Below are 22,326 nucleotides of genomic sequence, written 5' to 3'. Positions count from 1 at the left end.
TCTGATTTAAGGGGACCCGCTTCTTGGCAGGAGAGGAAGGTTTTACCAGGAACACGGACAGGCCTCTCACTGAGAAGCCATTTCCATATAAAACAACACTTGCTTCACAAATGCCAACTTCTTTTTCTTTAGAGAGCCTCAGATTTCAGCAACACCACTTCATAATGTCTATGTGGAGAAAGTGAGGCTATCAGTCACCCAGTGGAAGCAACTTCGAAAGCCAGGGGACTTACACTGCACAGCCTGACAAGGGCAGTGACACAGCCTGACTGGGGTCTTCAACCGCAAAACCCCTGGCCACATCACAAGGGTCTGTCGGCTTCCCTTCCCCTTTCCCTCCCACTATCTTCAACTCTGGGCCCGGAACTCTTCTCACTCCTTCATCCGCTCTTCGCCAGGCCAGTTCCCAGGCCAAAAACTCTGGACAGTGAGCACAGATTCCTCCCTCTCCTTTATTCCTTGAATCCTGCCAATTCTACTTCCTCATTCTCCCTAATCCATCACCTTCTCTGTTCTCGTGACTGCCCCTCTCCCCTGAATTCTTGCAGTGGGCTCCTAAGTGCCCACCCAACCTGAAGAGCGAGCTTCAGAAACACAAACGGGATCCATTACTATGCCACATAAAAGTCTTCAATGGCTTCCCCACCATCTACACACTAAAATCCAAACCCTTGTGTTCACGCACAGAAGTTCTGACCCTTGCTACCTCCCCAACTTACCAGCCTGCTTCCTGATTCTCTGAATCATTTCTTCCTTTGGAGACTGTATTCCCATCGCATCCTAGCATGGATTAAAGTCACCACCACTCCCCAAACAACTAATCCTCTAGAAAGACTCCTGTAAGGGTAACCTCCTCATTTTTTAACTCATCCCCATTAGTCCTCCTCGCCCACCACGGAACCAATCACTCTCTCTTCTGGGCCTCTATATGTATGTATACCTATTACAGCACCTGCAATATTTTATCATCCATCCTGCATTTATTCGCATACTGTAGAATCACACTAATTTAAACCTTATTTTTGTAAAAATGTCAGTGCTTAGCACAAATGTTGGGACACCAAGGAAATGTACACTTAATAAATGGTCAGTGGATGGATGATTGTTCCACTGTATCACATTGCCTTTGTATGCAACACTGTCTGGGAATCAACAATTTATACAAACACCTATGTAGGTATATAGATAATAGATATATGAAAAGGAGCGAGAAAACTAGAAGGAAATGATTCTAAAAAGCAGATTAAGAACTCTTTGTGTTTCATTTAAAGATACATTATAACTTCCTGATTGTGCTTCTGTTAGACTGACAATGAAATTGTTTCACATCCCCAATCCCACACTGGTTGGAGACGAAGTACAGCTACAGGGAATTAAAGGAAAACTGATTTAAACTTTCGTGATAAATATTTACAAGTAAACAGCTGAGAACTAACTGTACCTGTGCACTCTTGGTTCACCATGAGGTCCTTTTAAACAAATACCTACCATTCCCTCAAAATAGAGTAATTACGATAAGGCCGTGTGAGCGCTCAGCCTACAAGATATACATTAACTGTCCCGGTACCACCTGGTAATAATCTCAAGGCCAAACCTGTGCCACGGGGGCAAGGCTTCCTATGGTGCCAGACTCCAGCGTTCTGCACGCTGACATTCGAGCTGAGGGAGGCACATGCTGCTCCGCAAAGGTTCGACTCCTCAGAGTGGATCTTAAAGGTGAGGCAGGCAGCTTAGGAGAAAGTCGATTTAATTTGTTTAACATCGTAAAAAGGGACATTTCCACATGGGCAGCAAGGACATGAATATCATGTGTGTATGGCAGAATTATAAACGCATTTTTGGTGAAATTCAATAAAGCTGATTCTACTGCATAAGGTCAGCAATTTACTATAAAAAATGATATGATTGCAATTTTTAATATAACCCATGTATTTGCGGCAAGATGCTCTGGAAGACTGTGCAATGTAACCATTCGACCTCTCCGCCGGTGCAGAGACAGCCCTGTTTACCCTTTCTTGTCCTGATAAAAGTCTCAGTACAGAACAACAAAGTCAACGGCACTCACTAGCAGAGCCGTCCTCCCCAGGTCTGAGCCTTCCTCTTCTCAAACACTACCACAGACTCTCTGGGTTGAACCCTCGTGGAAGCCAGCAAGACAATCTCCAGAACTAAAGAGGACGAAAATTAAATTCATCTTCTATTCCTGATAATAGAAATGTATATGAAATGGCATGGATAAAATAAATAATCTCATTTCTAATAATATGATTCTTCGGGGAGAGCTCCCTGGTCCACGTGAGCAGACGATGCACTGAAACTCAATGATTCAATGAGGACAGAGGCACGTTTTTCAAATGTGGTCGACTCCTGTTAGTCTCCACGCTCACATGCACATTTTTTGGAGGAAATAACCCAGGTTACCGTGAAGATGAAATGAGCAAATGCATGTGAGAATGCTCTTAAATTATAAAGCAGAACAGACAGGCTGGGGGTGATCATATAGTCTGTATCTGTCATCTCAGGCTTGCTCATAAATCACAGTCCCTGCGTTTCTAAGCAGTTGCCACAGTTTCATCACCAAGTTCTCTGAGGGCATGGACCACTTGTGCCCCAACTGCACTTAGCATGGCCCTCAGCAGACATGAGACTAGGAATGCATGGTGAGCAGAGCTGAGCTTGGTGACTGGTGATATGAAAGATTCCAGATTAGGGGATATGGAACTCTGAAAGAACCTTTTTTCTTTTTTTTTCAACGGCATCTCCAGATGGAAGCTGGAAAGAGCTCACTCTTCTCACTCACAGCTACAGTCCGACCATAGGTTTCCAGGTCAAGTCAATCTCCTTTCCTACCTCGGAGTCTCTGAGCTGGCTGTCCTTCTGCTCTCGTTCTTCACATTCTAGTTTCAGCGATCCTCCCAAAGCAAGCCGTCCCCTGCCCTATCAAAATTCTTTTACTCTTTACCACAGCACCTTGCTTACTTGTAACAGTTTTTGCACATTTCAGATTTCTGGGGAAGTCTGTCTCTACCCCAGATTGCTGTTTTACTTACCAGTATATATTCAGTCCCCAGGACCAGCATAGTAAGAGAGTATGCACTCAATAAATATCTGGATGGATGAACAAATGAATGATAAAAATCTTTCAAAGTCAGGTATTAAGGGTTTCCAGAGAATAATTTTCTGTTATTTCTATTTTGGTCCTTAGTCTCCTTTTTGCAGGACTGCATAAAGGAGAGCCTTTTGATTGAAAAAAAAAAAAAAAAGTAAATACCAGAAATGGACTCAAAAGAGAAGTCATCATGAAGCTCCATATTTATTCTCTTCCAATTACATTCTGTACAAATTAGCTCCGTTTGTAAAGTTAAACTGATTTTTTAAACTGCCTCTTCTTCAAACTCAACCTGTGTTCTTTCGGCCAAGACCCCAAATTTTGCAATTAGAATAATTTAATTGACAATTCTGTTTGTGACTCAGAAAGCAGGAGAGGGTATGGCTTTGTTCTTCAGCTTCACAGGTTTACCACTGTTGGTGGTAAAATATTTTTCTTGTTGGTTAAGAGTATAGATCCAGCTTGAAGCCAAAAACAGAGTGGAAGAGAGCCCCATTCCTATGCACTGTAGGTTTCATTGAAAAGATGACATTTCTGTGGTTGTGATATTTAATTTATCACAGAGGAGCATGATTTTTTTCCCCTGAAATGCCATGATAAGGTAAACTTCAACTTTATGAATGAAAGCTTTTGCAATCATGTAACAAACTGAAAATCTACACAAAATTTAAAGACCACCCTATCACTAAAGACAATCTACTCAACAATCTAATTACAGAAAGATTACTTTAAAGGGCTGTAAAACTAAAAAGAATAATTAACAGTGAGAGACTAGTGCATTCCCAAGTCGTCTTCTGTCTGATGAAAGGGGTGAGATCTGAGAAGAACAGCTCCTATCAGAATGTTTTAGAAACCAAACATAGGTCTGTTTAAAGTGGAAGGGAAAAATCAGTACAGTCATTCAGTTCTTAGCACAAGTTAAATATAAGCTGGCGTGTGTGTGTGTGTGTGTGTGTGTGTGAATGTGTGCATGTGCACATATAGAGAGTACATTCCATCATTCTATTCACTGAGGACCTCTAGTGAGTTACTCTACTCCAAAGATGGAGAAAACATAAAGCTGCTGACTGACCAACTCAGCAAGCCTACAATGAAAAGTACACTTAAAAGCACGCTAACTTATGTTCCACAAACTAGACACTGTAATACACACACACACACACACACAGAGCAGCAGCAGATAAATTTATTTTTAGAAGGCAGAGATTCAAAAATGTTAATATAACAATGGATTAGTTAATGAATGAATACTATCCAAAGTTAATTAAGAATCTTTCTAATTATAGTCCAATCAACATAAAATATTTTTCAGTAGACAGCCTTAAGTTCTACCTTATGTTAAATTTTGGAAGTCTCCACTTCCAACATTTTCCAACAGACCCACAGACCACGCAGTTCCTCTGGTGAAAATTCCCTCACCTACCCTTAGTAGACAAACCTTTAAAATCACCTCAGAAAAGCTAGCGATGTGATACAGAACACATCAGCACTTATCTCTGGGACAAACTGGAGATGTATCACTAACTGCTTAACAACTAAAGGCCCAGGTCTTCTCAAAAACAGTTAACTAAAAACGTTTCCTGCCCTCAAACATACACACAGTCTGCTCTGTGTTGAATGAAATACTTCAGATTTACAAATAAACCACTGCCACCTGCTTCCAGACTGGAAAGGCAAACTCTCTTTTGCCTGACTCTTTTTTTATTAGCATGGTTTGAAACAAAATGAATGTTTCCCTCATTTTGTAGGCTGTTATGAAAATGGCCTGAAAAATACCAAGTTAAACCTTCAGTAAGAAACAGGCAAACCACCTTCTTATGGAGAAGGGAATGGCAAACCACTTCAGCATTCTTGCCTTGAGAACCCCATGAACTGTATGAAAAAGCAAAAAGATATGGTCACAAAGAGTCGGACACGACTAAGCAACTGAACAACAAAGTGAGGGGCTTGTGACATCAGTGTGTTTGTACTGTTTGGGGGCAACTATGTTGTTGCATTTTGTGAATCTCCTTTCTTCTATGGACTCCTCCAATAGCACTCAGCATCCAGCCCTTCTTTCTAGTGGGACTTTTGGTGTCAGAGAGGCTGGCACACCCACAGCAACACTTACCTTGGCAGCTAGAGCTCTGGCTGGGGATTAGGTGCACTCATAGGTGATTCAGAAAGTAGAAATGAAGCCAAAGACCTGTATCCACTACTTCTGAGTGCTGCAAACATCAGCAGATCGTCAAGCGAACACTGGAAACACCATGGTTTCCTACTACAGTCCAATCTCTAGCCTCCAGCTTCATTTGTGGGGGTCAAGAGGCAATTTTGTCAGAGGTAGAAGCCAAGTTCATATTCCAGTGTCCTGTCACTCACTGTCTTTATGGATGTTGGGACACACTGCGGTGGCAGCAGCAGTGACATCCTGATCTCTGGAACACAGCTAAAAGGGTGTGCTCCTTAAAAAAAAAAAAACAACTATCTATTTGGCTGCATCGCGTCTTAGTTTCGGCACGCGGGATCTTTCGTTGCAGTGCTCAGGCTCCTTCAGTTTTGGCTTGCAGGCTTAGTGTCCCAGCAGCATGTGGGATCTTAGTTCCCTAACCAGGGATCAAACTCCCCTGCACTGGAAGGTGGATTCTTAACCACCGGAACAGCAGGGAAGTCCCTAAAAGGGTGTAACTCAAAAGTCCCAGTGGTAGCCTCCTGAGCCCTTACTTTCCTGGCTGAGCAGAGGGAGCAGCCTTCCCAGATAGTCCTTCAATGTTCTGGAAATCATTCCTAGAGGCCTGGCTTTGTGTCCACTCCTTTGGCCCTTTCAACAAAAGAGGAAATGCCCAACTTCTTACATTAAATCCTCTCTGACCAGAATTCCGAGAGGTTCCTGTTGCCTGAATTTTTCTGATACCAACAAGTTTATCTTTTTAACATAGAAAGTCAAAGTCGCTCAGTCGTGTCCGACTCTTGGCAACCCCATGGACTATACAGTTTGTGGAATTCTTTAGGCCAGAATACTGGAGTGGGTAACCTTTCCCTTCTCCAGGGGATCTTCCCAACCCAAGGATCGAACCCAGGTCTCCCGCATTGCAGTCTCCCGCATGCCAGTGTAGCCCTTTATTTATTCATAAAATGTTATGTTTTTAACATAACATTACAGCAAAATGATTATGGCCTATTAAGAATATACCTTCTAAGAGGACGTGTACTGTTGATCACTGTCATCGTTAATTAAGCCATGATTTTAGTGCCAGGCACTCTGCTAAGCACTTCTCACACTATTTTCATCTGACTCCTACAAGAACCTTTTGCAGTAGACGCTACCATTAACCCCATTTTACAGATAAGGAAACCACAGCAGAGTGAAGTTAAGAATTTTACCCAGGGCCACACAGTCAGAAAGCGATGAAGCTGGGATTAGAACCCAAGCAGTCTAGGCCCTATTGCCTCCCTAGCTGAAGTATCTCAAACCTGACCGATTATTTAGTCACTCCAAAAGAATGCTTCCAAAGCCATGTGGCATTGCTACTAGAGACAAGCTACAAATAAAACACCTGCAGGTTCCTTCTCTCCAGGCTCAAAACCCTAATACACTCACCAACCACTGGTGACAACAGAAGATGGTAGAACCACTTTTGAAAACAGTTTGGAAGTTTCCTAGGGAGTTAAACATGTAACTATCATATGATGCAGACAGTCTATCCCTCAGTACTGCCCGAGAGAAAAGGAATTACACGTCTCTACAAAGATTTATACAGAAATATTAATAGCAGCTTTCATTTTTAATAGCTAAAAACTGGAAACAATTCCAATGTCCATCAACAGGTGAATGGATAAACAAATTGTGGTATAACCAAAGCAAGGGAATACTATTCAGCAAGAAAAAGGAATGAATCACTCATACATGTGACAACATGGATGAATCTCTATCATGCTGAGTAAAAACAGCCAGGCCCAAAATGGGATACATACTACATGATTCCATTTATATAAAATTCTAGAAAATGCAGATTTCCCTGGTGGTACAGTAGATAAGAATTCTTCTGTCAGTGCAGGGGACACGAGTTCAATCTCTGGTCCAGGAAGATTCTACATGCTGCGGAGCAACTAAGCCTGTGTGCTACAACTACTGAGCCAGGGTGCCTAGAGCCCGTGCTCTGCAACAAGAGAAGCTACCGTAATGAAAAGCCCTCACATCGCAATGAAGGGTAGCCCTCGCTTGCCGCAACTAGAGAAAGCCCTTGCACAACAACGAAGACCCAGTGCAGTGCAGCCAAAAATTTTAATTTTTAATTTTTTAAAAATTCCAGAAAATGCACTAATCTGTAGAGAAAGAAAGCAGATCAGTGCTTACTGGAGAATCAGCATGTGCTTGGGTGGGGAGGAAGGAATTACAAAGGAGGATGAGGAAATATCTGGGGGGTGATGGGTGTGTTATCTTTTTTTGGCTGCATGAGTTCTTAGTTGCGGCACACAGGATCTTTGATCTTTGCTGTGGCACGTGGGTTCCTTGTAGTTGCAGCATGTGGGATCTAGTTCCCTAACCTGGGATTCAACCTGGGCCCTTTGCATTGGGAGCATGGAGTCTTAGCCACTGGACTGCCAGGGCAGTCTGATTCATTATCTGATTGCAGCGATGGTTTCACAGGTACACAAACATAGGTCAAATTTTATAGTTGTACAAATTAAGTATGTGTATCGTTTACTGTATGTCAGTTATATCTCAATAAAGCTGCTTAACATAATACAGCAACCCTGAGGGTCGACTTTGGTCCTGTCTCCTTCACCTCACACATATCCACTACTGAGCCTGGCTTACTCCCTTTTTCTACATTGTCTGTAGTTCTGTCCTTCCTTTCCAGAAAATAGATGCTATGGTTCAAAGAACTCTAGGCATAAGACTTGGTTCTAGTTCTATTTCTGCTATTAATCTGCACTACTTAACCTTTCTGAGCCTCAGTTTCCTCACCTGTGAAATGGGAGATTAAATCATGCATTCATTCATTCAGCAAATATCTATTAACCTGCTTATAACCACATGTAAGAATACAGTGAAGAAGAAAAGAACCCATCTATGTGCTTTGTAAACCACAAAGTTCTGCACATAAATATGATGTCATTTCTATTTCCATTTCTACTGCTATTCCTTCCATGTCTAGACTCTGCACCTAACAAAGGACTTGGCAGGACCTTCTTCATAGCTGGTCTTATCGACAGGCCAATTCAGTTTACACACAGAGCCTAGAGTAATGTCCTCAAGTACAGTCTCATGGAGTATTTCAACTGGTTCAAAAAATCCTCTCAACTGTTAAATTTATCACATTGAGCCCTAACACTGGCTCCTCACTCACTGTCCACCTCACCAACCTCGTTTCTCTTCTTTTTGAGGGCCCAATGGGCCAACCCAGTTAACTGCACACGGGTTTCCGTGTGAGCCTCCCTCACCAACAATGTCCTTCCCCCTGCTCTGACCATCTACACCCACTGCCTCCCTCAGTGCCTAGGTCAAAACTTAGTTCTGCTGACCTAAGTAACTTTGAAAAGAATACTTTCGCTGGATTCTGTAAGACTTAAAGACAAAAAGAACTGCATATAAATACTATTTATATAAACACTAGAGTATTGGTAAGACATTTAGGTAGTGATTCTGAAGCCATTTTCCACATATGCAGGGCTGAACAAATAAATATACTGAGGACTTATGAAGAACAGATCTCCTTTTGAAACTTTCCCAGGTAAATGTCTTCTAACTATTACCCAATCACTTAACTTGTTGCTCACTGGCCTGTGACTGAGGCTGCTATGTAGCTGCTGAGAATGTCAGGAGGAGGAGACGCGGTCACCCTCCTTGAGGTGCTTACAGCCCTGCGGAGCCTTCTACACCATGGCTCCCTCGTAAGAGTCTGCTCACTTCTGCGGTACTGCTATGTTTCACGGATAGACGTCGGTACAGTTGATAAGCACTCGGCAGCCATTCCCACCTCCTAATGAGCCTCTTGTCCATAAAACGAGTATTTCATTTTTCTTTTATGAAGCCCTAATGTAATAATACTCTGCACACACCAAGCCCTGAATACAGGCTGATCACCTAACCTACAGCCCAGGACCCACACCACATCCCACAATAACAAAAGAAAACTAAGCTATACAGTGGACCCTTGAACCTTGAACAACACGGGTCTGAAGTGTGCAAGTCTACTTACACGTGTATTTTTCTCAATAAATACTACAGTACTACATGAGCCGAGGTGGGCTGGATCCATGGATGCTGAACCCTGATACAGAGGGTAGACTATGGGAGTTGAGCCTCCGTGGATGTTGTTAGTCCCTGTTGTTGACTGGGCCCTAGAACTAATCCCTGCTTGGATACTGAGGGATGACAGGCAGCCCCCCATATCCACAGTTTCCACATCCGCAGGTTCAACCAACCATGGGTCAAAAGTATTTGAGGAAAAAACTCCAGAAAGTTCCAAAGCGCCAAACTTGAATTTGCCGAACACAGGCAACTATTTACACATCATTTATAGTCCTCCTGAACTGTAGCCTGCTTAAAGCCCCAGATAGGATGCCTGCCTGGCAAGAACTGCTGGGTATTATAAGTAAAATGAGAGATGATTTAAATGGGAAGATACGTAGGATATATGCAAATATGATATCCTTTGGGGGAGGTTCTGGAATCAATCCCCAGAAAATACTGACAGACTGTACTTCATTTGAAAACAGATACTCACTTTCAAGTTTCTGAATCTTTCCATTTATTTGAATGTTTATTTTGAATCAAAAATTCAATTTATGAGCCCACATCCCTTCAAAAAATGAGATTAAAAAAAGATTCTTTTAGAAAGAAAAGTATTTTTCATGTAACCAGTGACCAGAATGTCCCCTCAGAATACAAATGTGTGCCCAGTGTTCATAATAATTTGTCTTTTTTCTCTTATTAATTTCTATCTATGGTCATGTTTATATTAAAAAACAGTTTGCTTTGAGGGTAGAGTGACATGATCTCCTAAAATCTTACGAAAAATATACCATAGCCTAGGTACCATACAGAAAATGTTTAGCACAGTGTCCAACAAGATACAGGCAGGAATATTCCCTGATGCACTGTTTGAAACAAGAGACAGGGATCAGCCTAAATGTCCCCTCATTTGGGACTGACTCAAAAAAATGATGATAAGAGGAATACAATGGAGTACTATGCAGCCACTGACAAGAACAAGGCAAACCTGCGTGTATTACAGTGGAATGCAAGCCAAGATACAACGGCAAGCATAAGGTAAAGTGTGAAACCACTACCACTACCAAATGTGAAACATTCTACCACTGTATTTAAAAGGTGTTTATGTTATTAAATAGTCATGTGCTTTTATATGGATAGATCTTTGGAATGATACTGTAAATCCCCTACATACAAACCTTTAAGTTGTGAACTTTCAAAGACACAAACTTGTGCGCCAGCTCCTGTACTAGTGTACTTTTCAGTGTGCTGCACTGTAAGATTAAAAATGCTTGCTTTATTTTTCTTGTGCTTGTTTTTTATGTACATATTATTTGTGTGAAAAGTATTATAAACCTATTAAAGTATGATATAATACAGCTGATTGTGTTAGTTGGGCACTTAGGCTAACTTTGTTGGACTTATGAACAAACTGGATTTAGGAAAGTGCCCTTGGAATGGAACTCATTCATATGTAGGGGATTCACTGTACACAGAAACTGAATAGCAACGTCCTCTAGGAAAGAGGATGGGTTCGGGGCAGGAGCAAGAGATGACAGGACGACCTATTCTTCACTAGCTATCCTTCACTGTTTGAATTCTTACTTCTTCACTAGCTATCCTTCAGTTTGAATTCTTAAAACCATGTACGTATTTTGCTTAAAAAAAATTTTTTTTATCTTTAAAAATAAAAACAGCACTGTATGTACATGGCGGTGTCACATTGCTTTTCTTCAGTGTTGTTGCAGGCACACAAGTCAAGAAAGAAGGAGTCATTCTTCATTTTCAGAGAAAAATCTCAAAACCACTCAGTAAATCTAAAAGAGCTGTCTCCCCTCCCCTTCAAGCTCCTCCGTGCAGCCGTCCTCTGACTGCAGGGAGAGGAGTAGAAACGCACTTGACTCAGCTGTCCGGGGAGAGCAAGTGCTACCGGCTCCCCCTCTGAACGGGGAGGCCACAGTGCTCAGCCAGCCGAGCTGCTGCAGCTCTCATCCTGAATGCTGAAAAAAATCTGCGGAGTTCAAGACAAGTGTGGATAACAAGGGGAGCAGGAAAATAGATGGGGGAACACCAGTCAGGATGATGGATAAGCTGGTCCCGAACAGCAGGTGATGGGCATGCAGATGCAGGACGGGCAGGGAAGGAAGACTTCCGCTCACAACAGATGGATGGCGATGCTCAATCATCCTCGGGACGCAGGCGGCCGCCACACGCAGCCCGGCCTGCTCCGGCTCTGGCAGTATCTCGCTTGCCGCAGGGCAGCACAGCCTCCCCCAGAGGCTCTCTGCATTGGACCCCCATCGGGTCAGGGCAGGGCCAGGCTGGGGCAATGAGAGCAGGCAGTGCTTGAGTAAGATGCCGCTCGAGGGCAAGCTCCCCCTTCATTGTCAGTGAGAGAGAATCTAGATGGACCCAAGCTCTAAGCTCCTAACTGAGCAGCACCCCATGTGGAGGGTCCCTGTGTCCTCCAGTCACCCATGACTAGCAGAGAGCTAGGACTCAGTAAGAAAACTCATCCAACCCTAGTCTCTTCTCAGAACGGGAACGTCTGTGATAGGCAAGGTTCAATTATTCCAGCAAATGCAGAAATGCGTCTACATCTTGATGCCGCAATCCCTGTCTGTTTAGCAAAGAATCAGAAGGGCCGGACGGCCCCTCACAGAGCTGATACTGTTCTTTCCAGCTCAGCCGCAGGAGTTTCTGAGGATGAGGAGATAGGCCCTGATCAAGCATGGCGTGGAAGCTGGCAAGCTCTTCATCCCTGCCCCCTCCAAGCTATCCACTGGACCCAAGCTCTAGAAAAAAAACATGATATAAAAATACTCTGGCTTTACTAAGACACATTAAAGAATTAATTATAAAGCAAAGCTGAAGGAGAAAATTAATTTTAGAAACACATGAGGTTACAATTTTTTTTTTCCTGGAGATGGGGGAGGAAACAGTTATTTTCGTTTTCATCCTGGGGGCACAAGCTGGGAGCTGTCCAGTCGATAACCTGGCCATCAGAACAAGGTTTGTAATTAAAAGGTCAGTGACCTGGAAAGCCAGGGCCCCACTCCCAGAGCTACTCAGTAATGACGGAGCTATTAAATTAAGACTGTTATGAAATCAATGCTAAAAAAGCTTTCATGGTAACGAGATTCCATTCAAGGACATGCAAACTACCTCATGAAATGGACGTAAATGACAAAAAAAGAAAAGTCATAAAAGAGAGTTAAATTGAAATCTGTGTAAGTATTCACTCCCCCTTAAAATACTCCAGTGAGAGAAGCCCTTCACCTCTACCCCACTACCAAGGTTGAGACCGGCAGGTTGCTTCCTCAAGCTCATTTCCAGCAAGGAGGCACTTTTGCTACTGGGGGTTCCGCTTCCAGGAACAAGAGAGAGATAAGATCTTGTTTCACCTTTTAGAATGAGGAAGCATGGTAGCGTTTTATTTGATTCGTTCTCCTTCACCCTCCCCCCACCCCTCTTCTATTTATTAGATGAAGGAGAATATAGTCCTTGATTTATACACTTGAGAAGGACAACGGTAAGCCAAAGGGTCAGTCAGCACCACCCAGGCCCCACCATGCAAAATCACACGGGAAAGCAGACGACGCTCATCTCTTTTCTAGAACTCTGTCTTGCAACAGATGTATGAGAGAAAGCTAACAGAGAAGTCTACCTCCCCCCATCTCATCTACCCCTTTACCTGCCACGAACAGGCTCCTCTCTCTTATCCACCTTATACTCAGCCTGCCAAACATGTTTGGAAGCAGGCTGCCTCCTACATTTTGTGGTTGGACAGGGTGTCAGATTAACATAAGCTTATTGATGACAGCATCCAAGCCTCTAACTTTCTGGACTGATCCAACTGCTGTTTTTAAGTTACTCTAACCTCCTGGACTGTAGCCTGCTTAAAGCCCCAGATAGGATGCCTGCCTGGCAAGAACTGCTTCTATATATAGACCCGTTCCTTCTATGAGGGCTTAAACCCCACACACAGTCCAATTATCTTCATGTGTGGCTGACTCCGCAATTGATGTCATCTGCAGAATCAAGTGGTTGGACGGAAAACAAAAACATTTATTCTAATACTCTGAAGGTGAACAGCTGCTTTTCTCTTGCATCCAAAAAAATTCCCGATAAAAGAAAGAAATGTTGTAAATTATATAAACTGGCAGCACAAGCTTCAAAGAAAATGATAAATGATTCTAATAACTTCATGTTTCTCATTAATGACTCCATGTTCAGACTCTGAAGCATCCAAGAGAAATCTCAAAGAAACAAAAAACAAACAACAAACAAACAAAACCACAAAAGACCCTTGCAAACCCTATGCCATCAGCTCCCCCGGCCTCCCCAGCCCTGAAATCAGAGGGCACAGGTAAACCTGTCAGTAACATAGGTGGGACCAGGTCCCTACTCAGGGCTGCAGCTTCAAAATAAAACAAACTCAGCTGATGTTTTTTAAAGTAACCCTCATTTTCCACTGAAGTGACATGCACTACAGGGACCTCGATTTCGATATTAAATATTAAATAATATTAAAAGAAAAACAAAATTGGATTTGCCTTTTCGGGAAAGAGATGTTTATTAAAAAAAGAGAAACTCAAGATTATAATTCAAGACAGGGCTCCACTGCAATTCCCTGAAGTGACATTTGCTAGAAAAGCCAAGACTACAGTAGCTGTGAGCTCCCCAAAGCCACTGCTCCAACCCTCCACTGCAGCGAGTCCTGTGGGAGACAGGACTCGTGGATGCCAGGACCTTGGTCCTTCCCCTCCAAATGCACTCCCCGCCCCTGAAGACCAGCAAGCCAACTCCCTTTCCTTCTCAACTACTGTTAGGGACAGGGCACACGCTCACTCCTTTATAAGATCCCCTCCTTCCTCAACCCATCGGAGATGGTACCAAGCTCCGTGAACGTGATCTGTGTACACCTGACCCTGAGAACGGGAAATGTGAAAAGTGAAGTTTAAATCCACAGAGGGCTCTTCTTCCCCAGATGCCCATCAAACCTTGGAATTCTCTGCCCAGAAAAGGTCCTGCCAGAACTTACTCTATTGGGATTCAACTCGGAAATACATAATTACTGACTGAAGCAGCATTTTAGACGATAATGGAGGTGGGTGATTAAGTCCACGGACTCCAGGTTTAAGTTCGGGGCAAACTCTCTTTAGAAGAAAGGTAGGATGCCTTTCTGGTTTCCTGCTGCCTAACATTCTAAAAACTCTAAACCACATTCAGGATCGAGAAGGAATTCCAGCCGCAACAAATACTCATCTCCTCCAGGTCTTCGCTCACATGTCACCCTCCCTGAGGGACACCTGCTAATCACCCCGTTGAGAAGCACAATCCATTCCCACATGGCACCGGCTCCTTACAGCCCACCACCCAGGCACTCCTCTCCATGGAACTCGCCATCCAATAAACCACGTTTTGTGTTTTCTTTTGCTGTCTGCCTTCCCCCAGTAGAACTCAAGCTCTGAGAGGGCAGGGGTTTTGTCTGTTCTGCTCTCAGCATAGGGCAAACACTATGAGCTGAATTAATTAATTGATGGTCATTGGTTTTTAAAGGAGCAACAAATGATAGTTGTACAGGACAGTTTTCTACAGTAATTATTAGCCAACCAAGTCAAAAGAAGTATTATTTGGCCCAGAGTTTCTCTCTCTTTTTTCTCTCCCTCTCCCAGTCAGGGATTTATTAAAATTAAACAGATTAGATGGAGCTCCTGATACTCAAACTGCTCAGCAAAGCCTGCAGTGGGGAAGTGCCGAGCAAACACCAGAGACATTTGTCTCTAAATTGCTCTAAATACCTTCTGCAAATGAAATTCTAACCCAGCTGCGTTTGAGAGAAAATGAGGAATAACTGGTCATTGTCAGTGGAGGAGAAGATCAGGCAGTTATAATACTGCACAATATACTGGGGCGAAGGATCTCTTGGCAACTATGGATTTTGTCTCAGGTTACCCTGGGTAATCAGCACAGCTTTTAGGCTCAGCTTTCCCCAGCTTCAATGCTTTGATGAGAGCTGAAACCCCTGAGCTTTTATGATTAATTACTCCCCATAGGTACACATATTTCAAGGAAAAACTCTTTTACAGCATGATGGCTGTGGAGTGGAAGGGCCAGCCAGTGCACTCCAAATTTTAATAATCTCCTACTGTTGGGGGTGGGGGGAACCAGGATGCCGCCAGGAAGTGCCCCTCATCAACTCAGTCATAGACAGGGACCGACCCTGAGGCTGCTTCTAAACAGCTGCCTGTGAATGAAACGCTTGGGCTGATTCTGCCCTAACCCTGTGGGCGCAGCCCTGGGACCCAGTTTTACATGGTCCTAAGCATCACTTCAGTAGGATACCATGGAGCAGACCTAGGAAACACCACCAAGCCACGCCCTCTTACATTTCAGCCACTAATAACTTAAAGCTCAAAACCCAGAATTTTGAGGCCAACATTCCAGTTCCTTAAAGAAAAAGAGTCTTGTTTGGGGGGAGGGGGGGTAGGGAGAGCAGAGATAACTCACTTCCCCTCACCCATGGTATTTAAGGGCCTTTAAACAACTTCCTAGCTTTCCAGAAAATTAGACATGCAAAGAATGAAAAGAATGCAAAGAATCAAATTTCTTTGTTCAATAGGGTTTTTTTTTTAATATATATTTCACAAAAAAAGAAACATATCTTAAATTTCAATAAAACCAAAAGGGATTCTGTCTGCTTCAGCCAATATTGAATTTGTCAAGATCCATTTAATTCCTGCTTACAGAAATACCATAAAACTAGTAATTTACCACTTCAATCTGTAAATCAGACTGACCCCAGACTTGACCTTAACCTGACCTTGTTTAGTCATCTCATTTCCCTCGTCCTTCATTCATCTCTTTCTTCCTCATTCTTTACTCAAGCAGCTGACTTCATAATCTAAGGCCAGTCTTTCTGCAGCCAGGGCCACGATCAGAACAGACCAGAGGGCAGGAGTCCTCCCAGTCTTCTCCCCGGGCCTCTTCTGCTGCTGAACACAGCTGATGCAGGCTGCCCTGGGCCAAGTTTGTTGGCCTTACATCTAGTGCTCAATTATCTGAATCCTGGCATCTCTGCTCTACTGTAAGAAAAGAAGCATGCATTCCCCCTGGAGGCGTCCCTCACCCCCACTCCCACACCAGTGGGACGGTTACAGGAGACCATTCATCAATATGGCAGCTTCCATCCACCCTGTCCCAGCCCCTCTCTGTAGGCCACTGTGCACGGCCATGGGGAACCTGTACCTTTCTTCTTAAGGAACGCTCTCCTGGTTGCAAGTGGGCTCTGGCGGACCCGAGAATTCTGTAGAAACTTCACTGCTGTGGCAATCTGGTAGGGGAGATAAAACAAAGAAGAGGAGGAAACATCAACAGTCTACATTTCAAGATTAAGAATCCTACACGTTTACCCCAGGTCCATAGAAATAAGCGCAAAACTGGGGTCAAACTAACCAGTTATTTCTCACATGTAAAATCTGCTTAAATAAAAGACTCTGCTGGTCCCCTACCATCACTGGCTTTCTATATCTGGTTCTATCAAATCTAATCCCCTCAGCCCAGCTTTTAAGATCTGCAATAATTATTTCCTGTTCTCCCTGTTCGAGCTGATTCTCCACACTCCTCAGCAGGGAGCCCTCCCTGGCCACGCTTACCCATGTCACTCCATCTGTGTTCATGCTACGCCCTTTTTCCTAGAAGGCCTTCCCTTCCAGCCTCTACCAGTGTAAACACTGCACACGTAGCAGCAGCCCAGGCCTGCTATAGGCTGTTCTAACTCCTTGAAGTCTTCCCTGAATAAGCAAGCCACCTCTGATCTCCCCATTCTCTTCAATTCTTCAGTGCAGATGGTGAGTGCCATATAGCTGAAGACATAAGTCTACTGTCTTCTAATGTTCAGGCTGCCTCCCCAGCCACACTGCTAGCATCTGAAGGGAAGAGACCAGGCTGCCTCTACAGAGCCGGGTAAAGCAGTGAGCATCCACTGGCTGGGAAGACTTACATAAGTCACAGCCACTCACACTGGTCCCTCTTATGCGATGCAGCCAAATTCTAAAGAGCCTTCAAAGGACAAAGTTTAGAGTTTCATGGCTAAAAGCTGACAGACTAAAAGATTATTACCTACCTCTGGAAATAATATTATTTAAAGAAATCTACCCATCTACGAATGAGCCAAGCAGGGGGTGGAAGGAAAACTATGGATGGTATTAACCTTCACATTACTCAGTGCACACGAAGTGTGTGCCTGCACACTGCCTGTCTGCTCTCCATCCCTGACACTCGTCTGACGGGTGGGAAATGCCAACCTGCCCCCAGAGGAAAGGGGCCACTGTAAATGACTGGCATTATTGATCTCATCAGAACCAAAAGAATCATTTAGTTTCCAGGTACAGGTAAAGTCAACAGACCCTGAAGTTTGCTCATAAGTTGTTGAAAGAAAAAATTTCTAAGGGACCAAATGTAAGGAAGTTTTCTAAGATTTTTCAAACTAAGACAGCAATTGAACAGAGATTCAAACAGAAAGTACTGTGACTACAAACGGAATACAAGCTACAAATATCTTCTTCGTATTTTATATGAACTTCATCATGAGACCAGACACACCTCTCTGGTAACAAAAGATATGAGGATAAATCAGAAAGAAAAAAAAAAAACAAATTCAGGGCAAACCCCTGATGTATTTCCCCTGTGATCCCTCCATGGGAGGCTTGCATCAGACACTCTCCCCCAAGGACGAACTCAGGTATCCCCGACTCCCAAATTTGGGCCTGTCAGCGATAAGACATGGAGCATTCCTTGAGAATGATTAGAATCTGTCAAACACTGTGAACACTTTAACTACCATCATGAACTGCAGTGATAACCAATCGGTCCTGGACGAAAGAGAAATCAATGCTCAGGATTCTAGAACCCCACAATTACATACTCACTCCCGAGCACCTCAGGTTGCATCCAAATAGAGAAAAATCTGACAAACATCAACAAAATGGTTGTATTCTTATGCAGAAATAGAACAGGGGAAGAAAGAGAGAAAAGGGAAAGGGAATGGGGTGAAGGAGGGAGACAAGGAGGAGGGGGTGATGGATGAGCAGAGGAGATGGAACAGAAAAGAAGGCAAAAGGAAAAGGAAAGCAGCTAAGAGCCAGGGGAAAGTGGCGAAGGAGAAAAACAGGATGAGGAGAGGCTGGCCCTAGAATAGGCGGACAGTTGCACCATCCCAGGCCCCATGGGCTCAAGGCCCATCTGCCCAGCTCAGGTGCCTTGGGGTTAATTGCTCTTCACCTGGAGAAAAAATACACCTTCAACATACAAGACAAGGACGGCATTTGTGTATGTGGTAGGCTCCACACACCCTGGGATGGGTCCCAGGTGTCAGAGGAACTGTGGACAGGCAGGTCTTAAGCAGGAAGGTGCCAACGGCACAGCTCTTGATGTTCACTGGTAGAAGCATAAACCTTTCCTTCATCCTTCCAAAATTTTCCATGACAGAGAAAGATAACAGAATCCCACCACTAAAACGCACAGGTTTCACCTTGCTTTTTTAATACAGTCCTTGGTATATGCATTTCTGGTCAGAGAGCAAAGTTCTGATGGGTTTAATGGTGCACTCAATGCAGTGCTTGGCGCATTCCATCAATTTTTTTTTTAAAAATTGCATCTCTTATTTCTTTAAATACATTAATCAGCCTGGTGTAGGCAAAACGGATCCATCGGACAATGCAATAAACATGAATTATCATCTATCCAACACGCATAATGGCTTAAAAATACATAATAGCAGGTGTAGTTTAAATGATTAGTTATTACACCTGTGGTGGGTCTGATTCAATTGGGGAAAATCATCTTTAATAGGTTAAAAGGTTTAGATCACCATGCTTTCCTTAAAGTGGCTGCAGAGAGGGAATGATGGAGTGCTCTGTCATTAGTAATTCATTTAAGAAAAACGTGGGGGATATAGCAAAGAACAGCATAAACGGGCGAATCCAATTTAAACATCAGGTAAAGCAGAAAACACCTTTTAAAAAAGCAAGATAAATGAATTTGGAAGGGAGGTGAAATTGACGTATTTATTTTAACGGGAATTTGACCAAGTCCCGGCACACTTCAAACTTGCAAAAAATATGAACAATTTCTTTTAAAGTTCCCATTCACTAATTTCGAGCCATATAAAATAATACTGCCAAACACCTACATAAAGTATATTTGGAGCTTGTTTATGTCCCTCTTGATCTTTGTAGGAAAATGCAGGCGACAGGCAAATCGCATATTTAACAGCACCAGTATCACTACACCAGATGCAAAAATATAAAGCATCCAAACTATCAGCCTCAACATAATGGGCTTTAGAAGAAAGATACCCAGATAAGCAGCTCCATCCATGTAAGCTGGACATACGAGAACGCCTCTCCTTTCACTAGCTATTTCTTCAGCTACTCTTTACTCTTCTCTCTCCTCATAAGGACCTGGAACTTCAACAAGGTGGGAAAGAGCCCATCCGACATAGAATTTTACAAGCCCTATGATTCACAGATAGATGGTAGAAGATTTCTCCAAACCTTTCCCCATAATGCAAAGGTTTGAACACGCCTAGATAACAGACGCTGTCCTCAGTTTGCATCTTTCATTCAACTATTGTTGGACACTCTCCATTAACTTCATGGAGCAGTTCAAGGGCTCTTCCCTTGGCGGAGGTCGGACAGACACAACACCCTTTTGTCGGATGAAATGACAGGGTGCCTGCAGCCTGTCCTGTATTATCGTCTGATTTTCTAATTAGGATATGAATGTGACTATTCATGGGTTATATTTGTGCCCAACTAAATTACATAAATTCAGGCCAAACTTTCCGCCTCAATGTCACAGATGTAATACAGAGGCGGGAACATTACTGTGCCCGGTGGAGGAGTGCAGCAAGCCATGGAGAATCCTGGTGAAAAGCTCCAATGGCGTTGCGGAGACCACTTGCTGCTGAGTCCCTGGGAGACACAGAACTGGCCCTCCTTTCCCCTTCTCTTGCACCCCGAGCATTCTTAATGAGCGCAAGGCAAATTACCAGTAACTGGTTTCATAAAAATAAAGATGACAAACTCAGAAGGAAACAGAAGCAATGTTTCTCATCACCCCATTCCTGTGACCCGATGCTCTGTGTCCCACCTTCCCTCCCTCAAAAAGCGAAACAAAACCATCCTGTCACCATCGACTCCGCGATTTTAGGGAAGTTTGATGATTTTACTTTGTTCATCATTTAAAGCTAGAGATAAAACCTGAGTGCGAAGAGGAGGAGCAAATTCTTGCCTTGGCAGTGGGTCCACTGGAGTGACTGTCAGCAGCCCAGGGAAAAAGAGGGGACTTCAGATTGAAAAACACCTTTGGATCCAAGATGATTGGCCAATTGAGAGAGATTTGTGTGTGAGAGACCAGGATTTGTGACTGTATAAATCAATGGAATACAGTATACTCAGGGGCTATCTACAATGAACTACGTGCTGTTAAATGCATTGTGTAGGGTAAGTAATCCCTGGTGAGAAGCAGCGAGGTTCCTGACAGTCCTCACTGAAGCGATGCTTCCTAGATGCTTTCCTCTCTCCTACAAAAGATCTGCACACTATCATCTTCAGAATGCACGCAGTATTTTCTGCACAAGGAGGACAGGAGAACAGAGCTTGCCTAACAATGAACCTGGGGCTGGAGGGAGCCTGAGCACTCTGCACCTGACACGTAAACCTGATGCGCTGTCTCTAGTGACACTTACTTGGAACGTCACCAACTTCTGCACTCTTGTGTGCAACACGCACATCTATCTCCTAAAAATGTGAGCATTCATTAGCCGTTTTAAAATATTAAAAATAGTCAAAAATCAAAGACACTAACAACCAAAGCCAAGTCCTTTTTCACCCAGAGAGATCACAACTAGAGGGCAAGAGAAGATGACCAACAGGCGGGCCTGAAACCCCATTCCAACACTGCAGCGCCACACGTGCACGGCTCAGAAGATTAAATTGCCTGTGAAAGGTTCCTTGCACGTACTCTAAAGTAGATAGATACCCCGAATCCTGTTAACAAGCGTTAGACCAAAGCCAACTCGAGGTTTTACAAGGAGTGACTGGGAAAGCCGGGCAGTGCCTAGAATGCGAGAACCCTCTTCAAATGGAAACACTGCATTTTAGTAAGAAATCAGTACTCTGTCAGGAGTTCCTTGACAAATATGGTCATCGGTGGCACAAGGAAATAGTTGCAAAGCAGCTGTTAATCAGAGGAACACATCGTAGAACGCTGATGCTAGCACTCGTGAAAAAATGCAACGGGCTAATTATGAAGCCATATATCTCACTAAAGAGGCCGTGTTCCTTGAGATTCCAGGCAGAACGCTCTCAGATCCAGGGTCCTAGGACAACATAATTCTGGTTTTCTGCATTCAGAAGCCTCTCTGACCTACAGCTAAGGGTCCTGACCAGGCTCACTGCTCTCACTTCTCTACACTCTCTTTTTCAGCAGGGAACAGGCTGAGGAGGGGGGAAGGCAAACAGCCCTGAAACAGGGGTATCCCCCAACCACATCCCAAGATGCTTCACAAATACAGCTCCTAAACCAGAGTAAGAGAAAATCTAGGAGCATGCAAAAAAGACATGTCGGAATCACCCTTCTAATGTGGCAGGAGAGAACATGTGTGAGAGCAGCAGTCAAAAAGAGCCGCCCCCAGCCTCCAAAACGAAAGGAGGAAAAAGCAGCAGCAGCAGCAATAAAACGGAAAAGAGAAGACTGCAGCGTTTGAAATCGCCAAGGGAGAGAGGGAGCCTGGCGGAGAAGTGCTCTTAGGGTGTGAAATGCAACTCAGGGAGGCCGAGGGTCTAGCGGGCAGGTAAGAGGGGAAAGTTAATATGCAGACGAAGGCTCGGTCAGCCAAAATTCAATACGATCCTATGATCCTCCGCAAGGACAAGGAGGCACGAGGCTCCCCGAAACCAGACCAGTGCGAGTGGGGGGAGGGGCGCCACGACAGCGCGGAGCGGAGCCG

General features: G+C 43.8%; 1 protein-coding gene across 1 annotated transcript in view; it reads right to left on the bottom strand.

Moving 5' to 3' along the window:
* PEX14 (peroxisomal biogenesis factor 14) overlaps positions 1 to 22,326 on the bottom strand; it is a 145,830-nt gene that overhangs the window by 77,481 nt on the left and 46,023 nt on the right. The window contains exon 3 of the mRNA XM_081489416.1: positions 16,560 to 16,644. Within this exon, the coding sequence (XP_081345542.1) occupies positions 16,560 to 16,644 (85 nt within the window). The remainder of the gene's footprint in view (positions 1 to 16,559; positions 16,645 to 22,326) is intronic.

This window comes from Giraffa tippelskirchi, chromosome 5, assembly GCF_054371585.1.
Source record: "Giraffa tippelskirchi isolate mGirTip1 chromosome 5, T2T-mGirTip1v1.2.pri, whole genome shotgun sequence".
In the NCBI taxonomy this organism is placed as follows: Eukaryota; Metazoa; Chordata; class Mammalia; order Artiodactyla; family Giraffidae; genus Giraffa; species Giraffa tippelskirchi.
This window is presented reverse-complemented; position numbering and strand designations above follow the sequence as displayed.